General features: G+C 37.2%; 1 protein-coding gene across 1 annotated transcript in view; it reads left to right on the forward strand.

Moving 5' to 3' along the window:
- The first annotated feature begins 3,079 nt into the window (after window positions 1-3,079).
- The window catches only part of LOC141336798 (uncharacterized), a 131,947-nt gene continuing 111,222 nt past the window's right edge, over window positions 3,080-23,804 (forward strand). Inside the window, exons 1-4 of the mRNA XM_073842528.1 lie at window positions 3,080-3,198; window positions 3,402-3,572; window positions 23,204-23,378; window positions 23,504-23,707. Of these exons, the coding sequence (XP_073698629.1) occupies window positions 3,411-3,572; window positions 23,204-23,378; window positions 23,504-23,707 (541 nt within the window). The 5' untranslated portion in view covers window positions 3,080-3,198; window positions 3,402-3,410. The remainder of the gene's footprint in view (window positions 3,199-3,401; window positions 3,573-23,203; window positions 23,379-23,503; window positions 23,708-23,804) is intronic.

Consider the following 23,804-nt stretch of genomic DNA (forward strand, 5'->3'; position numbering starts at 1 on the left):
TTCTAACCTTTCATTGAAGTAAAACAATGGAAACCGAGGGGGAAATCTCATTATGTAATAAATGTTTTTCTCTAGTTCACGTTGGCCACAATTATTGGCACCCCTAGAAATTTCTCTAAGTAAAATATCTCTGAAGAATATTCCCATTAATATTACTTTTTTTTTTAGCACACCAGGATGGCTAGGATTATAAAATTGTCAAATATGACAGTATTTTTGATTCTTGCGTACCTGTCACAGAGCTGTCTGGAAGAATTTGTATTTCTGTACTTGGCACGATCCGTAGTCAAACAGAAAGAGTTGTTTCAAAATGTACCGCCTGTATCGTATAAAATTAATAAAGTGAATGCAGAAGAATACGGAAGTGGTGTAGACAAACCGAATGACAACCTGTAACAAGGCTGGATTTCCGCCAGCCGGATCTAACGGATTTTATTCAAAACAATTACAAACAGCAGGGAAAGTGTATTAGGCACACCGATTCGATGTTTGTTAGCATGTTAATCGTAATTCCATCTGTTCCAGTTCTGTAAATTACACTGATGCGAATGCTGAAATTAGTTTACCTTCCTACCTGAAGAAGTTTAATTGTAGGCTATAGTTGTCTAGCCATGTGTGTTTATAAAACTGCCATACAGATTTAAAACATTTTTTCTGGTACTTTTTATTTTATTTCATATAATATGTCTACGTTTACGTTTTTTCCCCCCTCAGTTATGTTAATTATTTTCCCCGTCAGTCATTACATTTGTAAACAGTTTAACCCATCCATAGATCTTATTCAAGAAACGAGTCCGACATCACAACAGCTGAACCGAGACCAAACACAGCTTCATGCAGAACTCACACCTTGTAGGTTTTCAGTAAAAATTATTTGTTAAATAATCCCCTAACTGGTGTGCTTCTTTTGTCCACCGGAGGGCGCAAATTATCTAGAATAAAAATGTTGAAAATAAAATCATAACTCGACTGTCCAGACAGCAGTACACGAGAGTTTGTTCATAGTAAAATACTGCTTAAATAAATCTTTGAGGGAAACGATAAAGGAGGCTAAGTAAACTCGCAATTAGATTCTCCTAATTTTGTTATCGGTTGTCTATGGATTTAGTGCCTGTTACATTGATAGTTTTTAACAATGTAATCAATAACATAATCAGTGCCTCTCTTTCTTCACTTGATTTTACTCAGAATAGTTAAATAGACAATGTTAATTTATAGCTTTTCCAGGGGTTTCGGGGGGTCCCTCTTGGGAAAAATCGCGGGGGCCCCGCGCAATTGCGTGGTTTGCGTGGTGGGTAAACGCGCTACTGAGCTTTTCTTCAGTTCTTGGAAAGACTCACACATATTATAGGCTATATTATATATGCTTTCTATATAGCCTATTATAATGTGTTAAGCGTCCAATTCTTACTATCAACTGACAATTTAGCCTCAACAAACTCTGAATTACAGCATGGTACTTAATATAATACTTAATGTAAAAACATGCGTGCGTCCGTGTATATGGGCGGGCGAGTGCGTGCTTATCAAAGGTAAAAAAATGATATAAATACTGTTCAATTTCTCACAAAAACCGATCGTTTCGTGTCTTAGGACATCAATGTATCATCACGAGCCGCAGGGTGTAATTTGGATTTGTCTGTGCATGTTTTTGTTTACTTTTAAAGGTCTGGTGCCCATTCATGTCCATGATAAGGCTGGCAGACTGCACCGGTTTTCGTAAAAAATCTTCGTTTGTGTTTTTCTGAGGAAACAAAGTAACCTACATCTTGGATGCATTGGGGGTAAGCAGATAAACATCAAATTTTCATTTTTGGGTGAACTATTCCTTTAATCATTTTCCGGTGGAGAAAAACAGCAGTTATTATTTGTTGAAAATCTAACGGGTCCATTTGCACGATGACTCCGATTAATTTGATCTATAGTGTGACATGAAATCATTTTAGCAACTTATCAACAGCATGCAGATTAATATACAATACAACAGATACTTCTACAGATTGCTGAAGCATTCTGAATCCAGTAGACCAGCAATGCTGAACATTACATGAAAACATTAGCTACGGCAGCTACAGCTTCTATATGTGTTTAAAAGAGATCCAGGTGCCTGAATTTATTAGCTACTAGATTTACAAATTTTTCTGGCATGAACACTACCAGTTTGTGTCAAACTTCTTTAGCCTAATCTGAGAATGATCCAAACAGCATCAGTGAAAACAAGAGCATCTGACAATGTCAACATGTGTATGCATGCTGATTTTGCATATTAATGTAATGCAGAACCTAAAACATTCTTCATTTATGTCACGCTTTAATATTTGTTTTCAACATTTTCAGACTGTACATCCAGATATACATTTTAGGATTTAATTTGAATCATTGATCTTTGATGCTCATTGTATGTACTGTACAGTATACTTGTGGTTTACTCTGACTAGATGTTTAATATGAGGTAGGCTATACCCTGATAGCACACGTACATCTCGGAGACATCTATTTGAAGTCTGCATTTGCATCTGAAAGACTATTTTTTAGAGTGTTTGCTCATCTGCAATACGTCTATTGGACGTTTCCTATCAGATGTCAAATAGACCTGTATTTAGGATATATGTAAAACTGACACAGACGTCTGTCAGATGTTTGTACACAACAGATGCTTTCCAGATCAAGTGAAATTTAACAGACATCTTTATCTATATTTTATTTTATTTTTACAGAAACTCAGTACTTAAATTTTTAATTAATTATTAAATTGTTTCTATTTTAGTTTTACTTTAAACTTTGTAAGTAGCCTATATGTTATTATTTAAACATCTTTAATTCATCAAACTTGTATGGCAGTTTTGTCAATACATGGTTAATCCAAAGTGAAACTATCGGCATTCGCATTTATGTACAGAACTGGAACGTTACGATCAACGTGCTAATAAAACGTCGAAACGGTGTGCCTAATATTCGCGCCATGCGGTCGGTATTTTGAAAAAAAACGTTCGAATGTCCCGGTTAGCGGAACTCCAGCCCCGTAACAGGTCAACATTCGCTTTCCCTACATCACGTCCGCAAACTTCTCATTTTATAAGCCATACAGTCCCATACAGGCGGGAGATTTGGAAACGACTCTTTCTGTTCGGCTACTCGTCGTGTCAAGCAACGTTACGGAAATATACAAATTCTTTCAGACAGCTCGGACTGTGACAGGTACGCAAGAGTCAAATATGCAGCTGTTGCGTTTAACTTCAGCAGCGAAACATACGTAACAACATATCTGGCCTATTCAGTTGGCATAATAGTGAGACATTTCTGTATAATTATGTTTTTGACATGGAACTGTATCTGTTGCATTGCATATTCATCTGCATGCTGTTGTAAAGTCGCTAAAATTATTTCATGTCGCACTATAGATCAAATTAATGGGAGTCAGCGGGCAAATGGACCCGTTAGACTTTGTAACGAATGAAGAGTTGCTCTCTTTTCTCCACCGGAAAAAGACGGAGATTTCGCGCATAGAACAGCCGCACAGACTCCTCACTCAGCTGCGCGACCACGACCTGGTCCCGGACAAACTTTTTGAGGTAGAAGCACGCCCACCTTTACATTCCCACTATCTAACCCACCCCCTAATTCATTACTCATTCATTAACTCATGCAATTTCTGAAGCTAAACTAAAAGTTCCACTACCTTGGTAATTTAGTAATACCATGTTTTGGGGCATGTACTTATGGAAGGCATTTTCTGCCAATTTTAAATAAATCAATTTAATTCTAAAAATGAAAATGAAAACTAGATTAACAATTTCATTATAAAAAGCTATACGCAAAATATGTTTGTATGCACCAGGGATACACCAAAGCTGCATTTATTTGATCAAAACGTTGAGACATCAATACTGTAAAATGTTATAACATATATATTATTAGATTAATGTTATTACCATTTAAAAACCATATACATACACTACCAGTCAAAAGTTTGGACACACTTAAGTGTCCAAACTTTTGAGTGGTAGTGTATTTTAAAATATAATTTCTGTAATTTTAAGGCTGAATTTTCAACATAATTATTTCAGTCTTCAGTGTCACATGATCCTTCAGAAATCATTCTAATATGCAGATTTTTAACTCAAGAAACACTGTTGTGCTGCTAGGGATGAGCGAGTACAGCATTATCTGTATCTGTATCTGTTAACCATATGAATTATCTGTATCTGTACTCGGAGTGGGCGGGGCCTAACCCGGAAGTGGGTGGGATTTAACCTGGAAGTAGGTCATGTTGTCTTGAAATGGGTGGGGCTTTAACCGGTATGTTATTTTAAGCATGCAATTGATATGGGATATGAGTTTTGCAACAATGAATACAACACATGCGGTTGCAATTATGAAGTAAAATGTAATGAACAAGAGTTTTCATTTCAACATAACTTTCTTTTTTTAACCTTGAGCAGTGTGATTTTGTATTTATTTATTTATTTGGTTCTTTTTTTTTCACACCAGGTATGTGCGTGCGTGTGTGTGTAGCTAATTCATTTGTAATATTTTTTTTTTATACCACTACTTCGAACCAGCAGAAGGTTTAAAAAAAAAAACTCAGATGAACGGCAGAGAGAGAGAGAGAGAGAGAGAGAGTGTGTGTGTGTGTGTGTAACTTATTAATTTGTAATACCACTACTTCCTTTTTTTATTTATTTATTAATGAAATACAAAAAGAAAGTGTCAGACACCAAAAAAATGGTCAGAGCCAATTGACCTTATGCACGGAATACTTCCTTGTTTAGTCAAGCCAGCTCAGTCATTTCCGGTCAACTGTACTGTACCTTAATATGAGCGTACTTTGCTCGTTTTCTCTACATAATACATTCACTATTGAAGAAAAGTGTTGTTTATCTAAGAGGACCAAACGTCCATATATACCGTTTCAAGAATGACAAATGCCAGTTTAAAAAAATTCGCGAGTAAATCGGCTAAATATGCGCGAGTCATTGCTATGATTGACAGTAATAACCGGACAAACATCTGACATCTGATGTCAAAAAAAGAGCTTAAATAATTCAGATTAAATACAGAGTAACAAAACTACAGCAGTAACAAGTATGTGCTGGTTAAATATATGCTATTTAATTTTACAGTTCAAGATAAAACTTAAAAGATAAAAAGATTAGCCTACTAAAAAGATTACATTTTTAAAAGATTCAATTTTATAAAGTGTTTCAAATTCCTATCGATTCATATCGAGTGCATTATTTAATTAATATCCCACAAATATTTAACATATGTGTAGTGAACTATATTAGTAAATAATTCACCCTTAGGCTGTTTGTGTGTGAGCTTAATGACTTTCTGCACTTGCTATACTATATACTTAAGGGCGGTAAAAGTAATACAATTTATTATACTAGTAATTTTATAATAAATCGAAAAGCAAGACGTCTTGAAAATAGAGGGAGTTTGAAAGGCAGTAATAATAAATAATCATCTGCTGCCATCTATTGGTTATAAGCGCCCAGACAGCAAGCTGACGTTGATTCAACGTCGATTTCTGGTTGTAAAGGTCAGTGTCGGTCGTCAATCAAATTTCGATGTTGAATCAACGTTCATTATTTGGTCGGTTTATCAGAACGTTATTACGTCGAAAATAAAACGTCGATTCAACGTCGAAATCACGTTGGCTTATCAACCGATACAGCCGACGCATCTGATCGAATTCATAACGTCGGATATTGGTTGAAACTTGGTTAGAAGAATCGGAGATCTGGGCATGCACTTAGAGTGGAACTAGGCTAAATGTATTTTTATTTATTATTTTATTTAGGCCGTCTTTCGCTGAATATAGGCTACTTAAACTCTAAAGTGGATTATGGAAGTTTTTAAAAACAATAACTGACAAGACTTTAACATTTTTGTCGAATGTTTAATGAAGTTATGTTTTATTCATTTTGTTGTTTTGTTCTGCCATTAGCAATAGTCGGTCCAGTGTTTACACACAGGCTGTATATATAGGCTATATAAAAAACTTGTTTAAATATTTTTCTTCATTACACGTTTTGTTTTATTTCGTGTCACTAAACATTAAAAATAATTTAGCCTATACTTTGTTTTGCAGACTCAAAACGTTATTCAGTCTATTCATTTATTAATATTTGTAAAATTAATTAATCATATTTTCTTAATCTGCTTGGGATCATAATTTTTTAATCCATAAATTAGTAATTTAAATAAATTCTTATAACAGCGACATCCCTTTAATCTTGATCAACAACAACTAATAATAAACGAATTGGAGGTCCGTTATCATTTTGTCAATAATCAGTTTTAGACTATAATTGCATCTGTCTTGAATTTAGACTGGTGAAGAATAGGACAGGACAGTCGCAACAGTGGTTGTAATGAGTGCAGATATTTTGTATTCTCTTCAGGAGTAGTTCTCAGTGCTGCTGCCTTGCATTTCTTTGGTAAATGTTTTATTTAATCTATAAAACTTTTTTTTTTTTTTTTGTATGTTTAAAAATTGTATTTAATACAAAGCAAATTAAAGAGACGTGGTGTCAGTCACCTAAACAAGACACATTGGGTTTTTTACTATTTAATTTTTACTTCTAAAATTCTTGTTTAAATGTAAGAAATATTGTATACATGTTAAAACGGTACTATATGTTGTATTAAGAACTGTATTTAACGAAAATAAAGTCAATTAGGCAAAGAAAAAAAAAGAAAAAGAAATGTCGAAAAATGAAATGTCCAAAAAAAAAAAAAAAAAAACGAAACAAAAGTTAGGAAAACCTAATTGAAATTAAATAATAATTATCAAAAATAAATAATCGTTTTCTTAATCATTTCGTTCTAATCCGGTGCACTGTGAAAAGGGACCATCAATGTATCTGAGGTTGAGAGGGAAATTTATTTACCATATTTGCATGCTTTAATTTTGCGTTGCAGTTTAAATAACTTATACTGAAAAAAATAAATAAATAAATAAATACAACTGAAAACTAGAAATGTGTCTAAAATTAAGAAAAAAAAATGAAACTAATAAAACCGGAATTTTATATCAAAATTAAAAAACAACATTAAAATAAAAGCTCATTTAAAATTGCAAAAATAGCAGGCACGAATTGGTGCGTAATAGGGAGGCGCCCGTGTGATCGCTTGCAATTTTTTTCTGATTATGAAACAAATAAACTCATAATAGGCCTAACTCATAACAATAAATAATTACAATGTGTACACATTTATAATCATTAGGCAACTTGCCTGTGCCTTGTAAAATATGCTGGATGTCTGTTACAATTTTTAGCATTTTATTCGCGTTTTCATAGACACATGAATTGTGGTTTCAGAAATGTCAAGTCGTAACGGAGATATCCGTACCATTGATTTTTCATCTGAAACAAAAACGAAAATGGACATAAAAAGATATTTTATGTTTTATGAATAGATCTTTCTGAATCTAAAGTACGTTGTCTCCCCGAAACCTCGTTTTTTTTGTCATGTCATAAAACATGTTTTTTTAAGTCTGCATTAAGAGATGGTTCAATATAGCCGTATGTTTTTGAATTTGCATGCGAATGTTATGTCCATAATGCTTTGACATAACTGAAAAAAGAAGAAGAAAAAAAAGCACAATTAAAATTTTGTGAACATTCATAAAATATTGTGCTCCAAATTGTCGTTGTTTCATTTACTGTTTTTGTTTGTTTTATTTTGTTATATTTTTGTTTTATTATTTTTAATAAGAAATATAATTTAAATTCAAAGAGGTGGTGTATTAATCCGGTCTTCTACCAAAAAAAAAAAAAGATAAAAATAATAAATTAATAATAAAAAATATTACATAAAAAAAATAAACTATTAAATAAAACTATTAAACCTATAAAACTTCATAAACGATAAAAGTGCTTATCTGACTATCAGGTGCAGGGCATTTTGCACCTGTAAATGGGTCACAGAACTGCACAACAAAAACTTAAATGTATGTGTCACGTATCTGGTCTATCTCATCATGAACTCTAGCACACACATTCTGGACTGCAAACCCCATAAGCAACTGCACTAATCACTACACTCAGCTGCTCCTCGTTTCCCACTGAACTGATTGCTGCATACACTTGTTTATCATTTACCCACATGCATTTAAGCCACTCACACACACAGCCACCTTGCGAAGTCTTATTGTTCCTATGGTCGTAATTCTAAGCGTTATCTCTGTGTTGGATTATCTGTGTATGACTCTGGACTGTGTACCCCGTTGACGATTCCTGCTTCCTGCCATTGCGACCATTCCCTGTCTATCGAACTGTTTCCTGGATTTCCTACGTTGTTCCTGTTTTCTGGTGATTATTCTGGCCTGTTGACGATTCTAATAAATGCTGCAAATGGATCCGCACGTCTCAGTCTGACTCTCCATGTGACAGAAGACTTCGCCGCACCAGGATCCAGCAGCTTTATCCCACCACCAGCGCAAACATGGACCCAGTCAACCAGCTACTTAATCTGCATCAGGGATATCTACCCATTGTTGAATATGTTCACCAGTTTGAGTTATCCAAGGAAGTACCGTTTTATGATGAAGTTATGTTTAACCCTTAAGCTCTCCTTAAGTAGGTTTTATCTTTACTTTCTTTGGGGTCAGATTGACCCCAAGGATTGAAAGTGTGATTCCATAATGAATTATACATTTTTAATATTATAAACTATATATCATTTTTTTCGTTTACTTCTCAACTTTACAGTTCTGCTGTGTTTTCATGGATATTTTGTACTTTTTTACCCATTTACTGCACAATTACTCAACTACGCCACCAAGTGGCTTATAAAACATTAATTTTTAATAAAAAAATCACCTTAATGATGATCTAAATTTAATCTAAATTGTTTTTGGACATTGCTCTATGTGTTAGGGATACAGTACTGCCATCTACAGGTTAGTGGAAAAACTTTTGAAGATATAGTTAAAGAAAGAAAGTGCAATGACCACATACATCCAGCAGAGGCCCTTAGGGACTAATTTCATTTTCACTTTATTTTTCTTCATGCTTCAACTTCTCCTCACAACTTTATGATATATATTTTGTAAATATATAAATTTCAACATTTTAAAATAAATAAAAAATGTGTTTTTTTGTAAAAGCGTAGAATTTTAGTTTTTTACAATTGCTGAATTTTTGTCTTTCATCTTTCTTTTATCTGCACTTTTCCCTCTCTTCTCTCTCTTTGTGTGAGTGTGTGGGTGTGGGTGTGGGGGGGAGTGTTTTTTTTTTGGGGGGGGGGGGTGTTTGGGGGCATGGTGTGTGATGTGTTTGTGTAGAGTTGTGTGTGGGTGTGTGTGAGAGTCAACATGCATGTTCCATGTTGCATTTGTGCTCTAGTACCAGTCTTTCATTTATGTATGAACATTTTCAGATTTATTGCAGATATGTTGATTTTTTTATGCCAATTTCTATATAAATGCTCCCTGTTGCAATTACACACATGTGAGTGTGTGAGTGTGTGTGTGTGTGTGAGATAGAAAGTTCGTTCCACTTTGAATTTATGCTGTAGGACCAGGCCTTTATTTAAATGTTAATTATTTTAGATTTAAATTGGATTTACTACTTTTTTTGGACAAACGAAATGAAGAAAAATTGTTTTTTTTTTTTTTACTTTTCCCATTCATTTTCAATGTGGGGTCAATCTGACCCCAAGGAGAGGAAACGGTAAATTTTTTTTTACACACCTTTAGAACAACCGAATTAAGTCCGGATTTTTTTTGTGTTTTTAGATTGATTATTTAGGAAAAGTCACAGAGTCTCATGCCCCTGAGATTAAGGGAACTTTATAAAAAAAAAGAAGGAAAACTCCAGTGGGGTCAGCCTGACCCCAAGGAGAGCTTAAGGGTTAAGGAGTTATTCCGTTTTGGACTGAATGAGCCCATTAAATCATGGTTCCCTAAGGGGAGGTTCAATTGTAGTTTAAAGGACTTTATGGACTATGCACTCATTTTGAGCAGTTCTTCTTTCACTGTGGATATCACTGAGGACAATTGCACCAAACTAGAGCTTAGTCACAAGATGTCTGCTAGCCCTGAGCCACAACACAAGATGTCTGCTAGCCCTGAGCCACAGCACAAGATGTCTGCTAGCCCTGAGCCACAGCACAAGATGTCTGCTAGCCCTGAGCCACAGCACAAGATGTCTGCTAGCCCTGAGCCACAGCACAAGATGTCTGCTAGCCCTGAGCCACAGCACAAGATGTCTGCTAGCCCTGAGCCACAGCACAAGATGTCTGCTAGCCCTGAGCCACAGCACAAGATGTCTGCTAGCCCTGAGCCACAGCACAAGATGTCTGCTAGCCCTGAGCCACAGCACAAGATGTCTGCTAGCCCAGAGCCACAGCACAAGATGTCTGCTAGCCCAGAGCCACAGCACAAGATGTCTGCTAGCCCAGAGCCACAGCACAAGATGTCTGCTAGCCCAGAGCCACAGCACAAGATGTCTGCTAGCCCAGAGCCACAGCACAAGATGTCTGCTAGCCCAGAGCCACAGCACAAGATGTCTGCTAGCCCAGAGCCACAGCACAAGATGTCTGCTAGCCCAGAGCCACAGCACAAGATGTCTGCTAGCCCAGAGCCACAGCACAAGATGTCTGCTAGCCCAGAGCCACAGCACAAGATGTCTGCTAGCCCAGAGCCACAGCACAAGATGTCTGCTAGCCCAGAGCCACAGCACAAGATGTCTGCTAGCCCAGAGCCACAGCACAAGATGTCTGCTAGCCCAGAGCCACAGCACAAGATGGCCGCCCTTCCAGAGCCCATCTGCAAGACGGCTGCCCTATCAGAGCCTGCTCACAAGATGGCCACCACAGCTGGCCTCCCAGAATCTCCGCTGGTTCCGCCCGGCATCCCAGAGTCTCCGCTGGTTCCGCCCAGCCTTCCAGAGACTCCGCTGGTTCAGCCCTGCCTTCCAGAGACTCCGCTGGTCCCGCCCAGCCTTCCAGAGCCTCCGCTGGTTCCGCCCAGCCTTCCAGAGACTCCGCTGGTTCCGCCCAGCCTTCCAGAGACTCCGCTGGTTCCGCCCAGCCTTCCAGAGACTCCGCTGGTTCCATCCAGTCGTCCTGAGATTCCTGTCTGCCCAGTTCTGGTCACGGAGCTCATGCATGGACTGTTCCCACCCACCCTCCCTGCTGCTCCAGTTCCGCCACCTCTGTCTCCTGACAGTCCCTCTGCTCACCCACATCCCACCTTCGGTGCAGAGGACTTGCTGTGGGACTGCCAGTCTCCATCGGTGTCCAGACTGAAGGACCCCTCACCATCACCTCCAGTCTCAGAGTCCTGGACTCCACCTCGGCCCTCCGACCCTGCGGCTCCACCCCGGCTCTGTGCTCCCTCGTCTCCGTTGTCGGCCGTTGGCCCACCAGCTCCTCCGGGCTCCATCGTCTCTCCGGCTCCGCCCCGGTCAGTCGTCGCCCCACCTTCGCCTCTGGACTCTACTCCTCCGGCTGCGCCTCGTCACTCCGTCCTGCCGGCTCTGTGGACCTCCTCCCTCCCGTGGGCACAGCCTCGATCCTCTGTCACTCCGGCTCCGCTGCGTACCTCCGGACCTCCATCTCCGCCGGGGTCGCCAGAGCCTTGGGTTCCGCCTTGGCCCTCCGGATCCTCTGTGTCGCCCAGGACCATCGACTCTCCGGTTCCGCCTCGGGCTCCACCGGCTCCACCTCCGTCGGTCGGCCCCATGCAGGAGCCAACCCTTCCTCCGCCATGGCTTCTTCCTCCGTCGGCTCCGCCTCAGTTCGTGGTTCCAGTACCCCTACATGGACCTGGCCCTCCATCCCTCCCCCTGTTCCGCCTCCGCTCCACCACCCTCCAGGTTGTATTAGGTGGTTAGAGCGTCTGGAAGCCGCTCCTTGGGGAGGGGCTCTGTCACGTATCTGGTCTATCTCATCATGAACTCTAGCACACACATTCTGGACTGCAAACCCCATAAGCCACTGCACTAATCACTACACTCAGCTGCTCCTCGTTTCCCACTGAACTGATTGCTGCATACACTTGTTTATCATTTACCCACATGCATTTAAGCCACTCACACACACAGCCACCTTGCGAAGTCTTATTGTTCCTATGGTCGTAATTCTAAGCGTTATCTCTGTGTTGGATTATCTGTGTATGACTCTGGACTGTGTACCCCGTTGACGATTCCTGCTTCCTGCCATTGCGACCATTCCCTGTCTATCGAACTGTTTCCTGGATTTCCTACGTTGTTCCTGTTTTCTGGTGATTATTCTGGCCTGTTGACGATTCTAATAAATGCTGCAAATGGATCCGCACGTCTCAGTCTGACTCTCCTTGTGACAGTATGATTTAATAACAGTTTAATTAAAATTTAAATTGTTTATTTATGTAAATTTTGCGTGACTTTGACGTGTACGTGCACGCTGAACATTCTCGTAGCTTTCAAACACTGGAGCGAGGGAGTTGTCATGGAAACGGGCTGCAACACAACGGCTGACAAGCTGGAAACTGCGTTTCTCCCTGTTGTTTGTATTGCTTTCGGTAAGTTTAATACCTAAAATCACACAAATATTACATATAGCTCTTCCTGACACTAATTTTATGTGTTTATTTTTTGTAACTTCTGCTGACGTGTTTTAATGAGTGCTCAAACGATCGAATCCCATTCAAACACTACAGCGGAGGGAGTTGTCATGGAAACGGGACGACAACACGGCAACTAACAAGCACGAAACTTGGTCTCTCGCTGTTGTTTTCTCTGCTTTCGGTAAGTTCAGTTGCTAAAATCATACAAATATTACATATAGCTGTCCCTGACACTTCTCTTGCTTGTATTTGACTCGCTTCTGTTGACTTTAGTTCATAGAGATGGTTTAGTGTCTTCGGAAAAAGTCCGTTAGCATATTAACTGGTGTCAGAGGAGGTAACTTAACGTTAAAGGGATAGTTCGCCCATTTAAGACATGAAGTTGTATGCAATCCTTACCAGCACTATAGTGTATACACACTGACCCACTCCGTTGTCACCTCCCTGGTCAGAGTTCTGGCCGCTGGAAGTTTTTCAAAAAAGTAGTAACGGTTAGTTTCCGGGGCCACAAAACTGTGCGTTTTTACGTGAAAAAATTATATGCGTTTCAAAGCTTGCTTAATTTACATCACAAAAAACACTCCGGGCAAAAATCATACCTTAGTTTTAATCGGCACTATTTTCTTTCCATTTCCATCAATCCGCGCTGCTGTCAATGTCAACAGTGCGCACGTTCGGATCAGCTGTTGATAGCGCGACTCGCTGACAACATGTCTGACTACGAAACTTGTACCTAAATCCCTATATACTGTTTTTATATTAGACCTCTTTTCACGTGATTTCCACTGGAGTATAAACATCAGATTGTTTACCATACAGTTTAGACATGGGATCTCCAACTCCAGTCGTCGTGAGCTACTGTCTTGCTGGTTTTAGATGTTTCTCTGATGCAAGACACCTGACTCAAATCAACGGGTAATTAGCAGGCTTGTTCAGAATGTCTCATTTGAGAAAGGTGTCCTGTCATAGGGAAACATCTAAGTCAAGAGCTGCAGGAATGTAGCTCACGATGACCGGAGTTGGAGATACCTGGTTTAGACCTACCTGTATGTGACTTCAAGCACACTTATAAACACGATGATACCGACACACGTTCCACATAGTTACAGACAATAACAGCAATAGCGAAGCATCATATTTTGTGTTATATAGGTTCAATTCAATTCATTAGTAAAGACATTTGCCGATTTTCTCGCCACATAGACAGTCGATTGTTGTCGATGCTATCATTGCCCCGGTTAGCATATTCTCATTGTAGCCTAAAAACTGGCGTTAGCTTCAATATAAACCTGTCGTATGCGACATAAAGTTAGTAAATAGAGCTTACCCGTGGTACTGGTACAGCAGAACTCTTTAAAATCCGTTTTTTTCTTGTTCCTCCTTGGTTGGGGATGTAATCGTCTTCGCTAAAGTGAGCACTGCATACACGAAAATCCTTCATACTAAATATTTTAGCTCCCGCAGAGTAGCCGATGGCAACCAGCCAAAGCTGTCTCAGAGCTATATCATAAACAGGAAAACGATGAAATGTGAACTGTGATCCCGCCACATTCTTGTGGTCACAACCTGGAAATTTACAAGTTCGCACCATTGTTATTTTTTTACTTTTTACGTTGTTGTCATGCGAGTGTGTGGAACAGCTGATCCGAACGTGCGCACTGTTGACATTGACAGCAGCGCGGATTGATGGAAATGGAAAGAAAATAGTGCCGATTAAAACTAAGGTATGATTTTTGCCCGGAGTGTTTTTTGTGATGTAAATTATGCAAGCTTTGAAACGCATATAATTTTTTCACGTGAAAACGCACAGTTTTGTGGCCCCGGAAACTAACCGTTACTACTTTTTTGAAAAACTTCCAGCGGCCAGAACTCTGACCAGGGAGGTGACAACGGAGTGGGTCAGTGTGTATACACTATAGTGCTGGTAAGGATTGCATACAACTTCATGTCTTAAATGGGCGAACTATCCCTTTAACTGAACATTAACTGAGCAGTTTATGAAATTTTCTGATTTTAATCACATCTTTATGTGTAGACAAGAAGTTTTGACAGGTCTGTAGTAGTTTTACTGGTATTTTATCAATGGGTGATTGGAAATAGGCTCAGATAACCTAAACATATACATGGTAACGTTACCGTTAATCGGTGACGTCGCTGACGTAACAGAATCTAGTTCAAAAGCAGTTTGATCTCTCATGGTAGACAAATGATATTGCGAAGTAAGAAGTATAAACAATATCAAAAAAGTAAACCTAGAAGCAAATTATTGTATGTTAAGAATTTATGTTCAGTATATTCTTCTTTATCTTTTCTACATTTCACATGTGCTCTGGTTTGGTTCCTCGTAATAAACCTGGCATTCTATACTAAATATTGTTGGCTCTGTGACAAATTACTTATGTTCTTATTTTTTTCCCCTGATGATGGCCTGCACCCCATAGTTGGAGCAAACCTCCTGTCGGACAGCAACTCTAGGCACAGTAAACCATATGGCTAGTAAGTTAACCTTAAACAAACACTAATGTTCAGATTTCAGTAATATATATGTATATATATATAGTTCAGTTATACTGTTTATTTAAAGAAAATAAACAGGGTCAATTGTGTTGGAGTTGGAGTTGGAGTAGCTGCAATATTGTATGAAACTGATGTTATTTTTTCCCATTATCCACTTGAACACTCAAACCTTGTACTGACTTCTACCTTTTTAGAGAAAAAACAGTTCTCAATTAGTTATTTCATTCAATTAAGTTTCTTTTGCATAGCAAGACTGGATTTATTTAAAAATTCAAGATTAAAAAACAGTCAAAACGTTGATATTGGAAAGTATTATTACCATTTTAAAGTTGTTTACTTTGTGAATATATTGTAAAATGTAATTTATTTCTGTGAACAAAGCTGAATTTTCAGCATTATTACTCCAGTCTTCAGTGTCATATGATCCTTCAGTAATTATGCTGATTTGATGCTTTACATACATTTTTTATTATTATCAATGTTGAATACTGTTGTGCTGCTATTTTTTTCTTTCAGGAGTCTTTGATGAACAGAAAATTCAAAAGAACAGCATTTATTTGAAACAAATCTTTACACTCACTTTTGATCAATTTAATACATCTTTGCTGAATAACAAAATTAATTTCTTTAAAAGAATCATGATAAAAATAAATAAACTTCACAACATTAAGAAGGTTCACACAAAAAAATATAAATCAGCACAGCTGTTTTTTTTGTGCAAAATCAGCATATTAAAATGATTTCTGAATGATCATGTGACACTGAAGACCGTAATGATGCTAAAAATTACAGCTTTGATCACAGCAATCAATTACATTTTAACATATATTAACACAAAAAAAAAACATCTTGTGACCTTGCACTTTAGTCGTATGTTATGAAATGAATAATCGTTTGTCTGAAATAATATGAACAGCAGATATGCTAATCTTTCTCTTTTTGCTTTCCTGTTTCAATCTCAGGATGCCCATCCCAAGGTTGCTAGATTACACCAGTTCCAGTTTGGATCCAGCCTCACTTGTGAAGACTTCAGAAGATGCCAGCAGGCCCAGCACTTACAAAGACTTGAGATGATGGCAACTATACAAACCTGACAAATATTATCCTTATATTGTAATCATTGCCCAAAAAGGTAAATTTGCAGATTTTCAACTTTGTATTGTTACAGTGTGGGTAATATATGTAAATGAACAATGTTTTGCATATTTGTAATTTTTTATATACTACTACTATTAAATTATTTAGCAGTTTGGACATCTTTTACCACATTTACTAAACAGCAGTTTGGGACCAAGTATGTATTTTTGATGCAGATGTAAATGACTGTAAATGAACCTAAAAAGGTGTTATATGCCTTTGTCATAAGCTCTAATAATATTGTTAAGCAAAGGTATTAATGAGATCTTTTAAAAAGTAATAAAGTGACTTTATTAAATTACCCACTATGACAATACAGTTACTGTGTTGTTGATCTACTTTTAGGGAGGAGCTTGTCAAGAAATCTACTTCACAGCACATCAGTGGAAGGCTTTCCTATGTAACAAACATGGACTCAAGTTTTCCACCATTGTATTTATCCATATCAGGTTTGTAAATACATGGGGGTTTTATATTTTGCATCATTTGTCTTTTATGAAAAACACATGAAAAAAAAAAAAACATAACAAGGTCACTGGACTTCTCACAAAACATCAGTATTTTGCCACAAATATTTTCTAATTAGTTAAACTAAAATTAAACTTACATTGATAATTTGTACAGGGTTTCCGCGGGGTCCTAAAAAGTCTAAAATTTAAAAATCAAAATTTTAGGCCTTAAAAAGTCTTAAATTCGCTGTTCTAGGTCTTAAATAATTTTACACAGGTCTTATTTTTCCGATGTCCATGTAACGCTACCTCTAATGCTCATTTAAATTCTCTTTTTGTTGTTTCTGTGTTGTAGTTCTTTATTTCACTATTCCAAATATAATTTGCTGTATTTAAACTACAAATGAGACCAGCATGCAATAGCCAATCAGCTTTCTGTTATTGGCGCGAGTCTCTCTCGGATTGTACCGCAGAAGTGAAATGGATTTAACTTTTTAGCTATGGGGAAGTGCAAGTTTAGCGATACTTAGCTTGAAAAAAACTGAATATAGGGCTTGGCTAAGGCCAGTTGCTAACAACTAGATTTTTTTCTCCCTCTGTGGAAGTTACTGCGTCTTCAGAATTGCAGTAGCAGAATACAGGTCAAACGACCTTTTTCTGTATATAATGTTATCAATAATAATAAGAAATATAGGTGGAGCTAGCTGACCGCCAGCCTTCGAGATACTTTTAAAATGTTTTTTTTTTTACTTGCCCGACCGAACAAACCGCCTGATTAAAACTGAAGTGACAAAAACAACTAACGTTAGTGAATCATCCAAAGGCAAGAAAGATTCATATTTTAATACATTAAACGTAAACAGAAATTGATAATGGATAGTGTATTTCTGGTCTATTTGTGACATACTTTAAAACAAATGAATGTAACAGCACTCTAAAGAAACACACTGTGGTAAAAATTTAAAATGTATAGTTTATTTATAACATGATATAATTCAGTAATATACCAAGTGAGCTTTTTGCTAAAAATTCTTACAATTACAAATTTTACATTAATTTTAGCTCAATAAAAAAGTAGTTAGTCAAGTAGTTACTTACATATTAGACAATATGCAACATTAGCAGAAGCATTCTCCTAGCAACGTTCTGCTCTGATTCAGCGTTTTGCTCGAAACAGTTGAAATAACTCGCTCATGAAGTGACTTACCGCCACCTGCTGGTAGTTTAGTGTGTTTAAAAGTATGCCTCCACAGCCAACATTTCTAATGTATATATTTATAAATCAATAAATGTATTTAAAACATTAATCTCACTTTTAATTTTGCAGTGTAAATTATGTAATCTCACTGCTAACAACCATTTAGAATTTATTGATAAATTCATAAAATAAATTTCAAAGGTAATGCATACATTTCAAAAGTAAAAAAAAAAAAGGCCTTTATAAAGGTAAATCAAATGCAGATTTAAGATGTAAAAGCTAATAGAGCACTGATGAAAATATTGCTTCAGAATTTTTTTTTTTTACATCAGATATTTCTAGTGGTACTTTTATGGGGATATTTTGTGTGGAATAGTATCTGCTGATATGAAAAGTTCACTGTATATCGTAGTAATAAATTTAATTTATGACAGCCATTAAATTGCGTTTACTTTTTACATTAAACACATTAAATATTACATATGCATGTAATATAATATCTATTTCCATTACAAGTTTAGGTCTTAAATTTCATATAAGGTGGTATTAAAAAGGTCTTAAATTTCACTTGTTCATATCTGCAGAAACCCTGTTGTGATACTTTATAATGCAGGGTACCCAGTCCAGTTCCTGGAAATCTACCTTCCTGCATAGTTCAGCTCTTCAGGAGCAGTTGAGAATTACAGACGGTTGTGTTGGATCAGGGTTAGATCAGAATTCAGCAAGTAGGTGGATCTCCAGGAATGGGCAGTCCTGTTATATTGGTTATGTATGATGGATTTTGAACTGTAATATTTTTATTGCAGATTTTCTGGGATTCCAGTTGAATACATCAGTACACCAGATGTTGGCCTGGACAGATGTACCTACAGTACACCACACTGACCTCTCTGCTTTTGCATAGATGCTGACTACTAACATGTTCTATGAAGGTATTATTACAGCAAAACTGAACACCTGTGACAGTGGAATTTGTAGTTGTAAGGAATAGTCACACATGCGTATCTGTAAATTTAAAGCCACAGAGAATACGTTTTATAGGAGTTTTTTTTTGTACTTTTTCTCACAAACATAACACAACAGTTATACCATTTCAAATTCTCAGGTGCACAGATCCTATTCTACAATTCACAAATTAAGTAACTTATATGCTCACAGATAAAAATCTCAAGTCATGAACAAAATTTGCACATTTGCATATACAGTTGTAGTCAGAATTATTGGCACCCTAGGTAAATATGAAGCCTGTGAAAATAAAACTGCATTGTTAAAGGGTTACTTCACCCCTAATTTTTTACTTTTCCCCATGTCATTTCAAACCCATAAAAGCTTTGTTTGTCTTCCGAACACAATTTAAGATAGTTCATCTGCCGTTTTACAAAGCTACAAGCATACTTTTTGCACGCAAAAAAATAAAAAATAAAATAACAACTTTATTCAACAATTTGTCTCCTCTGCATCACCATAGCGCTATTTTGCCATACGCTGTTCTCTGTCAGCTGCGTCACGTGGAAATGTTGTTTTTGTTCTAATCCAATAAATGTAGAAAACAGCTTATGCTGTTTGCGCCCAGTGGATACTCTCCAAAATGCCGCTACGGTGGCACGAAGGAGACAAATAAAGTCACTATTTTTGTTTTCTTTGTGTACAAAAAGTTTTCTTGTAGCTTTGTAAAATTATGGTTGAACCTCTGATGGCAGATTGACTATTTTGACGACATCTTTCATACTTTTCTGGGCCTTGACAGTGTTATCTACTTGGCAGTCAATGGGACAGCCACAAAGCCCCTGGTTTTCATCCAAAATGGGGGTAATGACAAAATTTTCATTTTAGGGTGGAGTAAGCCTTTAATCCTTTTTGATTAAAGTACTTTTTTACAGGTTTCTTTGATCATATTTACTGAGGGTGCTAAAAATTGTGACCACAACAGTAAAATAGAACTGGTATCTCACATGACGAATCAGTATGTGACATCCCACTCACACACTTGCGTTCTCTCCATTGATAAATACAACTTGTGGCCTTTGACCGCTTCTACTAGCACAGTACACTCAGCAAGTTTTTATTTATTTATTTTTTTAATAAATTGGAGCGAATAGAATAGAATACAATAGGTAAGTGCTAGATTCTATGCTAAATTCTAATAAAGTCTGTAAATATGTGAAGTTCTAATAAATACACATTTCAGAAAAAATGAAATATAGTCCTGCATAAATCTGGTATAACAGGGTGTGTGAATTTTTTCATTTGTGAAACAGGATTTTTGCTCCTGCAAAAAAAAATATATATATTTTGAGAAGGTTTTGTTGTGTTTGTGAAAGAAACAAAATACACATTTGCAACTCCTAAAACATACTTATATATTCTCTACAAATACAAATTCCACTGTCACAGGTGCTCAGTTTTGCTAATAATAATACCACATACAATAGATGTATGGTATGCAAATATAACAAAGGGACATAAACAACTAAAAAATATTTAGGGATGCAAATGTATCAAAACTCATGATTATACATCTAAAAGAAAAACATGCAAAACTTTTAGGGAGTGAAAATGGTAAATGAGCTCATGAGTGTTCCACTGCTGCCATTGAAAGTGGTAATTTCAGGTAATTTTCATTCATTTCATTTACTCAAGTATTTGTTTTCCATCAAGGGACAGACACACATAGCATATTTTACATATTATTTCCATTAATAATGTTTAGAAATGTACATTTTAAATAAAATGCTGCCGTTTTATATGAATATATACACAAAATAATATTTTTAGGCAAATGCTAAAAAATCCTCTAAAAATGTGTATATGGAGTGATATTACATAAAACAGCAATTTGAAATTAACTTTGTCTATGCCTGATATTGTGGGTTATGTCTGGATCACCCTTTTCAAACCTGACCTGATTAGTTCACACCCCTGATATCACAAGGAACCTACATTTTAATTGCAAAAGAAAATCGATTAATCTGCTATGTACCTCTGTCTTCTATTTTCAAGGGTAGGAATTCTTTATAAATCATCTTTTCACCAATATGTCTTTATTTTGTGGAACACAAAAGGAGATAGTGGCATAGTTTCAGTAATTATATAGAATGATAGCAATGATAGTGAATGGTGACTGAGGCTGTCTGCCTTACATCTCCTTTTGTGCCCCACTAAACAAAATTCAAACACATTTTACATTTTTTAATTCTGAAGTGAATATAGCTTTTAATTTGTAACTTCTTTATTAGCCTATAAATTACTTTCTTTGTGTTTACTTCCTATAATTTGATTTCTTTGTATGTATTTGAGTGTCAAAGCATTTTCTATGTTAGTCTTATAGACAGATTGTGCTCTAAACATGTATTTGTGAATTTTGTGTAAATAATAAATAAATTATGACTGAATTTGATGTGTGTTCCATAAATTATTGTATATACAGGCTAATTTGTCTATTAAAAAGTATGTAAGAAACAAGCAGACAATATTTATTGTGTAGCATCGTTTTACCCCCCTGAAATCAACATCGTTTCAACGTTAGGTAAGCCAACCAATTAGATCGATTTTATGTGGAATATGTGTTGATTCTATAACGTCGTTTCAACCAACTGAAAATCAACGTCGATTCAACGTTGGGTAAGTGAACCAATTGCGTCGATTTTACGTTAGTTTTGAATGGCGTGCCTGACGTCGATTCAACATTACCCCGATGAGCAAAACTGATGTTGGATCGACGTCGGAGATCAACGTCGTTTCGATGTCACGGGAGACGTCGATTCTACGTTGATTCTATGTCAGTTTGCTATCTGGGCGGTAATTCCACATTATTTTAGCCAAAAACAGACGTTTTCCGTGAAAAGTAATTTTTTTCCGATGCCGTTTTTATGAATGAAAAGTGAGTCCTTGAAGTTTATTTCACAGCTGTAGAGTTAGAAAATAATAAAGGCTTTAAAATATTGCAAGATTTTAAAAATGTGTTCATGATTATGAAGGCAAGTTAGTGATTATCAAAAATATGATGTCCTTGAAGAGAAATATCGCTAGCTAGCTAACGTTAGCATAAACACATTATGATGGTGTTTAGCTGTCAGCATTTAAATGTACAACTATGCAGATACGGAGAGTACGGGATAGCCAGGCTCCGCATTTAAATTATTTAGCTATTTAAATTATGTTGTTAAATAATATGAAACTGAATGTTCACGCCGCTAACATTGTTTATAATGTTGCAATTATATTTTTTCTCAGTTTCTGATAAGAATGAGGCAGTAGATAAGTCTCACGAGTGTCCACCTAAGATATAACACATATAAAATGAGCTTCAGCGGAAGTTTACGAGCTGGCTTATATTTATGCGGAAGTTCTAAAGAATGCTCCGTGCATAAGGTCAATTGACGGTTTAAAAAAGAAAAAAAATTATCCGACAGGCCAGAGACGCGAGTCGCTTTTACCAAGCACCACGTCTGAACAAACCCCATGTTTACCAAAACTCTACTGGTTAAGTAAGTACTACAAACAAACCAAAGTAAAAAAACAAACCTGAAGCTGAAAAAAACCCCGCAAACCTAGAGTGACTGAGGGAGAGAACGAGAGAGAGCGCGCTGTTCTCTTCTCTTCTCAGTGTTCTGTGTGTGTGTGTGTGTGTGTGTGTGTGTGTGTGTGTGTGTGTGTGTGTGAGCAGAGCAGGACCGTTCACATGTCGCACCTAAAAACGCGTGGAAAACGCTTGGCGCGCCGCTTTCTTCCTCAATAAACAAAGCGCTCGGGCGCTTGCGCTCCGGAAGCATCTGCCGTTTCTAAGCAACCATCAGCTGCGCTCTAGCTCCAAGCTTCGGTGCGCTTGCTGCATTCTGAAAAGTTGATTTGTTTCGCTTCCATTTTGCGCGCGCAAGCCGCGCGTCTACATTTAAAATAACGAATTAAAGCACGCAAAAGACGCTACATGTGAACGGCCCCTAAATCTGTATGTGTGTAGGGGAGGGGCGCTGTGATTAGTCTATCACAGAACGCAGACACAGTAAACTACCCAATGAGAATTTTTATTCAATCCGAGCACAGATATTGACTCGTATTACTCGTATGATACTCGTACTCGGCAAAAGTGCTTTATCCGTGCCGGATACTCGTTTCAGCCGAGTATCCGGCTCAGGCTCAACTCAATGTGCTGCTTAATATTTTTTTGGAAAGAGTGAATCTTACTATCATGGTATTACCATCAGATTCCATGACTTCACTGCGGTATCTCCACTATACATTTAAAAATGTATCAGTTCATTGTTTTGCATATTTAGGCATGGGACGTCTGATAATACAGTGCTTCCTTTATATCTTCCTCTCTGTTTTTGTCTGTAGAATGTGAAAAAGATGCGTTCACGTGAGCAAAAGGAAAAGGGCGTCTATGGGCTTCTGGACTGGGTGGAAAAAAATAGACCTCGGTATATACATCAGTTTTGGCGCTGTGTGTTTGAAGATCATATCCTGCAGCTGTACCCGACACTACGCATGCTCAGAAACAGTCTGCTGGATGGTCAGTGATTTTCACTATTACAACCTATAGGCTTTGTTATCTAGAGGCTCACAAGACTATGACAGAGCTAGAACGGGTTCATATACAGTATTTACAGTATCTCTTTATTCTTTTCTTTATCCCAGGCACTTTCAAACTCTACGAGAAACCTCCGGAGATTGAGACACCAACAGAGGAGGAGGAGGCGGAGAGAGAAGGAAAGGCAGAAAAGGGGAAGAACCACAAAAGAAAGAGAAGTAAAGATGATAGGAGTGAGGATAGTGATGATCCTAGTACTTCCTCTGCTTCTACACCCAGTCGGAAGAAACCAGCCAAAAAACCCTCATTCTGTGAGTGCCTCAACTACAGCAGATCTAATTTCTCATCAGGATTCTAACCAAATAACACTAAAACTAAAACCATAAAAACATTTTTGTTACTTGCAAT

Source organism: Garra rufa, chromosome 1 (assembly GCF_049309525.1).
Source record: "Garra rufa chromosome 1, GarRuf1.0, whole genome shotgun sequence".
Taxonomy (NCBI): domain Eukaryota; kingdom Metazoa; phylum Chordata; class Actinopteri; order Cypriniformes; family Cyprinidae; genus Garra; species Garra rufa.